This window comes from Semicossyphus pulcher, unplaced genomic scaffold (assembly GCF_022749685.1).
Source record: "Semicossyphus pulcher isolate SPU_LCO1_2020_fin unplaced genomic scaffold, fSemPul1.0.p SCAF_14, whole genome shotgun sequence".
In the NCBI taxonomy this organism is placed as follows: Eukaryota; Metazoa; Chordata; class Actinopteri; order Labriformes; family Labridae; genus Semicossyphus; species Semicossyphus pulcher.
The window spans coordinates 30,359,542-30,370,479 of record NW_027211648.1 but is presented as its reverse complement, the minus strand read 5'-3'; the positions used below and the strand labels follow the sequence as shown (position 1 = coordinate 30,370,479).

General features: G+C 43.3%; 1 protein-coding gene across 2 annotated transcripts in view; it reads right to left on the bottom strand.

The window, feature by feature from the left end:
* Positions 1-432: 432 nt before the first annotated feature.
* The window catches only part of clmna (calmin a), a 50,139-nt gene continuing 39,633 nt past the window's right edge, over positions 433-10,938 (bottom strand). Inside the window, exons 9-14 of one of the 2 annotated variants that reach the window (XM_069661485.1) lie at positions 9,036-10,887; positions 8,722-8,951; positions 5,488-5,645; positions 3,653-3,743; positions 3,477-3,538; positions 433-2,878 (exon numbers count right to left, since the gene is read on the bottom strand). In XM_069661485.1, coding sequence (XP_069517586.1) covers positions 2,761-2,878; positions 3,477-3,538; positions 3,653-3,743; positions 5,488-5,645; positions 8,722-8,951; positions 9,036-10,887 — 2,511 coding nt within the window. In that variant the 3' untranslated portion in view covers positions 433-2,760. Of the gene's footprint in view, positions 2,879-3,476; positions 3,539-3,652; positions 3,744-5,487; positions 5,646-8,721; positions 10,888-10,938 lie in introns of both variants that reach the window. The other variant, XM_069661484.1, reaches the window with a different exon arrangement.

The window sequence follows — 10,938 nt, the reverse complement described above, 5'->3', positions numbered from 1 at the left end:
TGAACAAGTTGTCTGCGTCCTTCTGGTGACTAAATGTTCTTGGAAAAACTAAAGTATGATGAATCCTCTGATGGTTCTTAAAAGCCCTGTTTTTGTTTCACATGTGACAGTTGGTCTGTGATCATAAATAACTGAAATCTGTTTGGAAATGATCCTGAAGCTGCTAAAAGTTGGACCTTGCAGTGAGACTGCCTTCTGGAATTGGGACAAAGCTCCAGTTTTCACAAGGACGGAAGTACACACACACACACACACACACACACACACACACACACACACACACACACACACACACACGAGATGGGAGCATGATGCACTGGGCTGTGGGGACGACCCACTTCCTCCTGTCCTGCACTGAGCGTGTGGAGCTGTATTAATGTTCTCGTGTCGTCGTGCTTCATCACAGACGTTAAAAAAGCAAACACACAAAGATTTCATGGTAAAGCATTCTCTTTCCATTGACGAGCTCGAGCACATAAAACATTTCTTTGTCATAAAACTTTTTAAAAATCCATTCATACATCTTATGAGCCGTAAAATATTACAAATACATATTCTGCCTCCACTATTGTACAATATAGAGCTGGGTGATGCTTTAGTACAAGAGTTACACTAGACTACGTGTTAAAAACAGGATCTGTATCGTCGGGCTGTGGTGAGTCGTGTACGCTCTGTTTTAGCACTTTCATCACCGTCTTTGGCAGTTTGTATTCTTCTCTCTCAAATGTGCAACACGTCAAACAAAACGCCTTCGTTCAGACTCTTTACAATGATACGTGTCTAGAAGCTCTGTCATATACGTCCTCGCTCCAGCTCCACTATCTCCAGTTTTACTTTGAGCTTCTTCATCTGGGTTAAAATGGCTTTTCATTTAGGCAACTGTGCATGGGTACATCCAAGTATATATCTCTATCTACAGGTCAGAGTGCTGTACAGTCGTATAGTCTGACAGAGTCGGCTCTGTCGGCTTCGCACAGCAAGAAACCACAAACTCGTATAGTGTATTTAAACAAGGAGCAGATCTGCAGCAGCGCGTCAGAGGCACCGCTCAGAGATTCAACGACAACACTGGAATGTTCTGAGAAGTAAAAGTTATGAGAATGAATTCATAATGTAGAGAAACTGTTATTTACACAGATGAACACATCATGTTATGAGTGAATAGGCAACATTAGCAGAATCTATATATGTTTTTACAAGCAGAAATATTTTTACATCAGAAAAACGTCATTAGAAAATTACAACCTAGTTTGTGGTATTATATTTTTGTCCTCTTAATTTGGCTTTTTTCTGTAGCTCTAAAACACGACCATCAAAACATTTAGTTTGTTCATGTAAAACTAAAACTTCAGTCTCATCATCATGAATCTTCCTCAAAGTTATTTATAATATAGATTTTTTTATGTGACTTTTTTTGTCTGAAAAGTTTTTATGGTTTCTTTCTTGTAAAGTTACAGTTTTGTTATATTAAAACTTGTGCTGTGAGGCACAATATATATATATATATATATGAGAAGCACCACATCACATGTAGACTTACTCAGCCTGGATCACTCTGTTTCTACATGGGTATATATATTTAATTGTTCTCTCTTCTTCACCTTATTAAGTTTAAACTACTTCAATCTGATCACTCTGCTTCCCTTCAGTCCCTCCAACACACCTGCACCTCTGCACACTGCTGCTGGCCCCGCCCCCTTTTCCTGTCTGTCTCTCTGTCTGCTCTGTTGTCTTCATCAGCGGTCTCATTAAATCGCAAAAATTAAAATATTTTCTCTCATTTTTCAGGTTTCACAGCACGTGAGCCGCGTGTGCACGAGGGATGTTATAAAGGATGTAGCGTTTCAAAACGATCGATCGTTACCAAATGACATCGGTACCTTTAACAATCTTTAAAACAAGAGATAGATTAAGGTTTAAATAAAAAGACCGCTGCGTAATCAATGAGTTTACAGTAGGGACTAACCAGAGGACGTCCCCGTCTCTGTGTGTGTGTTTCTCTGCAGAGCATGTGTGTGTGTGTGTGTGTGTGTCAACCCTCCTCGCGACAGGTAAGAGACGGGCGGATTGATAAAATAATTTTAAAAAATGTAAAGCCAGGTGACGTTGTGTCAGGTGTTTTCAAAGCTGCGTATACGCCTGAATGAGTGACGTATGAGGTCAGGGGATTTAATAGTGCGATTACCCTGCGTACATTATTTTGACAGCCCTGGTTGTAACTCTTCCCAAGTTAAATGTCTTCTTAAAATAACAACTTTCTTTTCCTGATGATCGTATGACCTTCACAAAATGTACCCCTGAATTCTATGATAACCTTAATAATGTAATATCATGAATGTATATCTTGTAATATCTCCTATATCATAACGCTGTAAAATGAAGTCATACTTTCCAGTAAATGCATTTAAAACTTCTCAAAACATTTCAATGTTTGTCTTTAAATCTCAGACTTTGTTCCCCAGCAGTGCCTCTGACACGTCCTCACACAGATCACTTCGAGCCACATAGAAAGCTTGAAAGCAAAAACCTAAAAAAGCTCTAATAGTTTCAAATACACATTTTAAATGCCTTCACTTGATCTGGAGTTCAGTCAGGGTGATGAGCAGGGAACAGGAGTGGCAGTAGAGCTGTGTGTGTGTGTGTGTGTGTGTGTGTGTGTGTGTGATGGTGCATTAAAGGTTCATGTGTTTCTCTTTTTTCCTGTATCTATGTGTATGTATGTGTGTTTATATATGTGTGTGTGTGTGTGTGTGTGTGTGTTCAGAGGTTGAGCAGCAGGCTGGGCAGCGCCTTCAGGTCCATCTGTGGCAGCAGCCAGAAGCAGTAGAGCAGCAGCCACAGCAGCAGCAGCAGATACAGCTCCCAGCCGTCACGCCACCTGCACAGACCGAGGCAAGAAACAAGAGATCAGAACTGTGAGCAGCAACACAGCGACCAGGGTTCAGTCATAGAGGACGGACAGAGAAGAAAACCACTGATTCTCAAGCTTGTTGGATTCATAGACTGTATTTAAGAAGTGGACGGAGCCGCCGTGACGTCACCCGTTGGTTTGTAGCCTCAAGTTTGGCATTTGTCTGTCGCCATCTTGTGGAAGTGACCATATTTGGATAAGAGGGTGAAGAAGCTTTGCTACACTTCTATCCTGATTGACAGGACGCCAGGGTAGCAACTTCTCATTTACAAAAACAAGTCACAGTAATGATGATGACTGGTTATGCAGCATTTTTCTGTTGCATTTTGTTGCAGGGGTTTTGTGTTTTGCAGCATATTTACTGTCTTTGCATCTTCTTTTCATGCAGCATGTTTCTTTTTATTTGCAGCATGTTTCCATTGTTCTTTTTGTTTTGTATATTTTTTAATTTGCTTTGTGTCTAAAGCTGCAGCGGACATGTTTAAGCTGCTGTCGTGTTTGTGTCCTTGTCTGCCTCCATCCTGTGCAGTAAAAACAACCAAAGCAAAGAAGGAAAAGTTCTCACCAAACATCAGATTCATTGTTGTCGGTGTTTCCTGTCGCTGCAGTCACAGCAGCCTCACTGTTCTGTGAGTGGGAAAAAAGTAAAAAGCAAACACTGTGAGTGCACAGTATCAGACAGAATATTTACCTAAGGACAGCGATATGTCCACAGAGGAGGAAACAGAGAGTCAAACTAACCGTGGACTCAGAGAGGCGAGCCCCCTTTCTGTGACGGAGGACTGGAGGGATCTGGACTTCGTCTTGTCTGCTGGAGCTTTTAGAGTCAATCCTAAAAAAAACACACAAAAAAAGGTCCGATAAGAGAGCAGGCTCAGGAAGTGCAGCGTTACAAGCCATTATGAATACTTAACAATCGCTGGAGCTCTTCCAGAAATAAAGAGCATGATGTTTGATTGACTTTAGTCCCCGTCTTCTTTACAGGGCTTCACAACTGTGTAAAGGAGGCATTTTATTTACTTATTTTTTATTTGTAAAGATTATTCTTTTAGCCGTTGCCTTTATTATAAAGGGTTAGGGTTAGGGTTAGGAGGCGGTAATATGGGAAGAGAGAGTGGGGACATGCAGCAAAGGGCCGAGGGCCGGAGTCTGATCGCCAGTCAATCACAGGTCTGACACAGAGACAGACAACCTTTCACGCTCACATTCACAGGTACGGGCAATTTTAGAGTCACCAATGAACCTAACAGCATGTCTTTGGACTGCCGGAGGAAGCCGGAGAACCCGGAGGGAACCCATGCATGCACGGGGAGAACATGCAGACTCCACACAGAAAGGCCCACTACGTCTGAACTGGGATTCGAACCAGGAACACAATGGCTGATATTTGTGTTGTTTTCTTGTGTCTCTCTCTCTTGTTCTTCAGGTGCTGCTCTTCCACTCACTGCAGCAGGTGATTAAGCTGCAGCCAGTGCCAGCGGGCCCTTTCGGCTGCATGTTTGACAGACGTCAACCTGCTAGTGTCTAATCCTTCTGTGGGAGCAGGGTGCTTTCAGAGTTTCATTCATGTTTTCTTTAGTGTTACTTTGCTCTTTAAGTTTGATTAATAGTCTCTGGATTTAAAAAGAACGATCAGCTTCTCTTTGTTTGCTTTTTGATAGCAGCTTGTTGTGTTTTGAACGTTTGCCTTAGTTCTTTAATCAATTAGTTTGGTCCTCCGTCTTTTTCCAGGGTTTTATTTATTTGTTGCTCCCCTCAGTCCCTCACCATCTCCGGGGAACGTAACAGTATACGAATGCACTTCTTCATAAAGGCTTTCCTGCATGCATACGTATACATGTGCATAAATACATGACACATACTTTTGTATGAAACAAGATGATTTCAGTGCTTCTCAGCCCGGAGGACACATTTTTATTACTTCTCTGGTTTTATATGTTACAGTTTGTTCTGTGAGAGTTGCACTGTAACAGCCTGACATGTAAGAAATATGATGATCATGTGTTTCATGTGTTATTCATGATCTATTAATGAGGTAAGGAAAGAAAAAAAAACTGTCAACATCTGTGTCCTCATCATCATTTCCTCCTGATCCCATGTGTATGCAAATGTTCCCTGTGAAAAAAGACTTGCAGTAACAATGGAAACTGTTACTGATTACAGAATGTAAAACATACAGGGGTTACAGGAACCGAACATGCTGACCACAAACTGTATCAAGAACACGGTTTGACACCTGAAAGTGTGATTACAGGTTTAATTCCAGCGCTGAGCATGAACAGAATCAGGCATGAACAGAATCAGGCTCCCAAGTATTAATTAATTCAGCCACATTAACGTCTGTAACTCATCCCCTCTCTCCACGCCGCAGCCTCTCGACCCACATAAGGCCTGTCTTCATTCCCATCACCAGCCTACATAGATAACTTTGTCCGGTACATTTAAGGAAATATCTGAGCTAACTGAACGAGGCCGGGTCATAGCAGTCCCATCCATTGCCATAACACTGGTTTCCCCCAGGGTCCAGTGTGTTTCTCAGTGTGTACCAGGGAGCTGACTAAGAATAGAAAACCCACCTCACAGGCTCTGTGTTTTCCCTGGCAGAGTCTGAACTCTGTTTCCCAGCCTCTCTGAGATCACCGCAGCCTGCTGGAACATCTCCCCCCCAGAGTCCTTCGATCTTCAGCTGGGATGCAGATGCCGTGTCAGCGTCCTGGCTGGTCTGTGTGATCAACTAATAAAGAAACAAACAGACAGAGAGGCATTTCAGAAATAGAGTAACGTACAGGAGAGCAAAAGAGGGAGTTCAAGTGCATCCTCACTTTATCTTGTTCACCTTGCAGGGTTGCACTAGTGTGGGGATGATGTGCAGATCATCAGGCCCAGAGAAAAAAGTTTGGGTAGGTCAAGCTTTTTATGATCCCCAGAGGATGAATGCTAATGCTTTGGTCGGTCCTTTCTCTAGAACCACCTTAATCAAGTACTTAGTTTCAGTGAGCCAATGCAGTGAAAGTTACTGATGCTCTGCAGTGAACCATTTACATTTTCCTCGCAGTGAGACTCGCAGATTAAACAGTTATTGCAATATTTTCCTTTTACTTGCTTAACATTCGCATTCACAAGACAATGTTGGCCCTGCGTTGATGCACAACTTTGATCACCTAGATTAAACTCAAGGCACAAGTACTGACCTTCCAGATATATCCAAAAAGCAGTCACCCTCGTGGCTGGAGAGGCCCAGCGGTGGGTTAATTTCAGGGTCTTCTTGAGGAACTTTGTCTGGATTAACACTTTACTGCCCCTCCCAGAAACTTCTGGTAATGGTAAATGGACTGTACTTATATAGACTTAGACTTAGACTTAGACTCAACTTTATTGAACCCTTTGGGATGACTCCCTCTGGGAAATTCAGTCTCCAGCAGCTTATACAGTACAATACAATAGGAAAGAATCAGCACACAGAGGGTAAAAAATAAAGATCAAAATATATATATCTATCTATATATAGATAGATATATATAAAAAGTACAAAATTAGATAACAAAATATATAAAATATACACTCTTAGAAAATATACAAGTAAACAGTGGGTAATTGACCTGGTATTTAGTTCGATTAAACTAAATTAGGTTATTGCACTGTGGTTGAGAGATTATTGATTATAGCGCTTTTCTAGTCTTTCGACCACTCAAAGCACTTTCACCCTTTCACTCTCACATTCACACACTGATGGAAAAAGCCTAAGTGCCAATCTCCAATCAGATCTATGCATTCATACGTGATGGCTGTGCCTTTGGGAGCAATGTGGGGTTCAGTGTCTTTCCCAAGGTCACTTAGACATGTGACTGTAGCAGTCGGGGATCGAACCACCAACCTTCCGATTTAGAGACAATCGACTCTACCACAGCTTAACCTTTTTTTTTTGGTTGACCTGTTGTTTAGCTTGGTTCTGTTTCAGCTGTGGAGCGCCTGTCCATCTGTCTGAGTGGCAGTTTCACTGTGTCTAGTAAGTCACACGTGGGCTGAAATCTGGCCTACTACAGCGCTCTGAAGCCAAGATAAACAGAATGTGTTTTGATGTAATTGCAACAAATGGGTTGAGAGGATGACGCAACAACCCAAATAACTGACTTTGTATGCGACAAAATAGTTTCTTATAATCACGCCTTAATGTAGGGATTGCTCGGGTGTGCGGGGTCATGAAAGTAGGCAAGAACATATATGCTACGGTCCTGCAAAATTCTCTCTGTGAAGTCTCTGTGAGTTGTCATGATATCTTGCTTGTGCTTCAAAGTGGTGGTTATGTTTTGTAAAGAGGAGCATAATTACTAATGATAGGGAACATTTGCATGAACACATCGAACTGACCGACCTCAAGCTTTTAAAAACACGAGTGGAACAGAATGGTGTGGCTGTGGAGGATGAATGTCAGCAGGTCGTCCGGTCATTATGTGAGATATTGTGAAAGTGTGAAATGTCACATTGCTTCATGTTCCTGTTGGGCAGCTGGACCATTACAAACACACACACACACACACACACACACACACACACACACACACACACACACACACACACACACACACTGAGGGCAGTGTTTTCTAAGTTGCCACTGAAATTATTCGGCATGTCCTTAGAGATGGAAAACAGCATCGAATAACTCAACCTGCCTGTGTCGCGTTATATTTGCTGACATACAGGTTAAAAACTTAAGTGTCTGCTTGTGTATCCAAGTCTAAAAGCGTTCTCTATAAACTATAAATACAGAAAGAACTCTGGTTTCCTTTCGTAATCTGAGTAAAATTGAGCAATCATAGGATTTGGTAGTATGCAGTAAAATATTCAATTGAGAGTAAAGAGGTGCGACACATCCGCTATACCAGAACTTATTGGCTTTTTATTCATCTCTAAACAGATATCTGCTCATGAGCACAAATAACAACGTAGCCGTAGATGAAGTCTCTGAACTTCAGCTCATTGTCATGTCTCATGTTTCTAGTCTGACTGTAAACAATGACCTGTGGACGAATAAGGAAGGCTTGGCTCCGATGTCCAACGTACGTTATCTAAATATCTGGTGGCTAAAATGGAAGCACCAAAATGTTGTACATCACCCTATAGGTAAGATTGTCATCAAACGCTTTGTCCCAAGAAAGCTGTATTTGTAAAGACATCTGACATCGCATAACTGCACCTGTTTGATATTTGTTAAATCTGGTGGTTTAAAAGTGGTGCACCGTGTGAACGATTAGTTGACTTTGCCAACCCAAGACCAATATGGCCACTAAAAGCTCACCTAGAAATGGCCAAAGATTACACTGAGACTAAAGGACATCCATCCATCCATCCATCCATCATCTATACCTCTTATCCTGTTCAGTATCACGGGGGGGCTGGAGCCGATCCCAGTTGTCATCAGGCAAGTAGCAGGGTACACCCTGGACTGATAGCCAGTCAATCAGAAGTCTGACACATAAAGTAAGACAACCTTTCACGCTCACATTCACACCTACAGGTAACTTAGAGTCACCAATGAACCTAACAAGCATGTCTTTGGACTGTGGGAGGAAGCCGCAGTAGCCGGAGGGAACTCACGCATGTACGGGGAGAACATGCAAACTCCACACAGAAAGGCCCACTGCGTCTGAACAGGGATTCAAACCAGGAACCTTCTAGCTGTGAGGTGACAGCGCTAACCACTGCACCACCGTGCAGCTCTAAGACTAAACCGAAATACTTGAAACAACTTCGTAGCTCATTTGAAACTATATTTGGTCGTATTTCACAGAGGCACTACCAAATAAACTCACCTTGTCATTGCCTTGTATTGAATCCCCTCCATTTCTGAAGTCCTCTCCCAGCAGGTCGCCTGGTTGGTCGTCTGGCAGAGCTTCTGACGCTGGTGCCGGTTGGAGAGGAGATACGCTCAAAACAGAAGGCCAACTCTGCATTTCAGAGTCCGGTGGCTCCGTGAACATGGGCTCCTCCTTGTCAGGGTAGAACAGATCCATGGGTTCGATGGGGTCACCAAGAAGATCATCTGTGGGAGAATTTCGATCAAAGTCTGTAGAAAACAAGTCCATGAACGCACTGCCCGGTTCACTACATGAAATCCCAATCGTACCATTTGGTTTGGAGTTGGTTGGATCCAATGTGCTCTGCTGTGTGGTCGCCGTTCCATTGTCGGACAAGATATCAATCAGTTTGTCCTGGTGTACATCCGCTTTGTCCGTTACATTTATATCCTGCCCAGTATTTAGGGGTTGAGATTTAGCTTCTGTAGAAGTCTGAGCTATCAAGTCCTTGTCAGTGTTAACTGAGACTGTCTGAGATTCAAGGTTTGGAGGCTCCGATTCCTGTTTGGCTTCATTTTTATCCACGTTTTGTTTTGTGTCTGGCGCACATATGTCTGAATTTGATGATTTGCTGGTGACATCTTCTTTACTACCATCCAAATTCACACTTTCTGTCGCTGGTTTAGTATTTTCTGATACTTGGGAGCAAATGATCTCAACAGGGTTTTTGTGCTCACTGTCCTTTGAGGCACAGCTTGATTCTTCAGGGTTTTGAGAGCTGTTGACATCTTTGACAGTCCCCTTGCTTCCAGTTTTCTCTTCCTGGTGTATCTTTTCATCCTTATCCTGATCTTGTCTTCCTGGGTCACATACCCCCTCTTTATCCTGCTCTACAGAATCACTTGAAATAGAGATCAAAGGAATATTTATGCCCGGGCCAAGACTTGTTTTTGATTCCCCGTCTTTGTTCACCACTTTGCAAGTCTCTGTTCTGGTGCTTTCTTTAGAATCTAGGTTGTCACTTAGAACCTCTTTACTTGCTTTGTCTTGTGCTTCTACTACCCCTTCATCCTTGTTCTTCAAAATTCCTGACTCCTTTGTTGAGTCCTGTCTCTTCTCCTCTGAGGGAGAGTCTGTTTTCGGACCTTCAGTTTCCACCTCAACCTCCTCAGCGTTATTCCTCACATTCTTACTTTCAGGTTGACCTTTAATTTGTACTTCCTTGTCCTGTGCGACCGCAGTAATGTCCACATCTTTCTTCAAACATTCTGGTTTCCCATAAGTGCTCTCTTCAACACTGGTTTGCTTAGCAAGGTCAGGGGCTTCAGTGATGGAGATGAGTGGGGACGAGTTAGTTTTATCAGTTTCAAGGGGATCTTTGCCACCAGAGAGAAGTTCTTTTGTAATCTCATCTTTACCGTGATCAGGTACCTGTTTCAGTGACACTTCCTGCTTGTGGTTCTCTTTTTCTTTAACTTCTTCTGCTTGCTTTTTCTCAGAATTCCCTTGGACTCTGTCTTGGGTACTCTCCAACGAGCTCAGTGAGTAAATCCCCTCGTCGGTATACGACTCAGTCATCGACTGCCCGTCCTCTGCGGATGGGACAAATCCTTCATCAAGAGTGGTGATCTCCACAGGGGTGGCACGGTACACATCCCAGGCTGTTCCACTGTCACACAGAGAGCTGTCACTTCGGCTCTCACAAAACTTCTCTGGCGTGACCCCAAATTCGCTCTCCACCCAGGAGTCCGGGGAGCTGATTGCCGAGTCGCCAATCACTGACTCAGTGTTTACGGACTCGGGCACTGATGAGCTAGTGGGTGATTGAGTGTAAGACAGTTGTGGGGGGTCAGATGTTGAGTTGGGTAAGACCTCACTGGATGGTTCCTTGGGTTCTTCAACAACACCCCCGGAGAAGTCCTCTGTTTCTGCTAAGATGTCTTCACTGGACCAAGAGCGAGCTGCAGCCGTCCTGAAGGGAGGCGACTTGATGCTCCTGTCCTCGGACACAGAGGAAATTAAGATTTTGGGCGGGGTTTGGACACAGTCCCTCTCCCACAGGTAGGATCTCTCCCGGATTCGGCTTCGTTGGGTGCCATTCCTCATGTAGTCTGAGTCAGCGTCACGGTAGTTAAGTCGGCACATGGAGACGCTGCGTTCAATAATCCGGCAGTGCTCATCCTGTCGAGCGACAAATGATGAAGTTGACAGATATCAGATTCAGAATTTGCT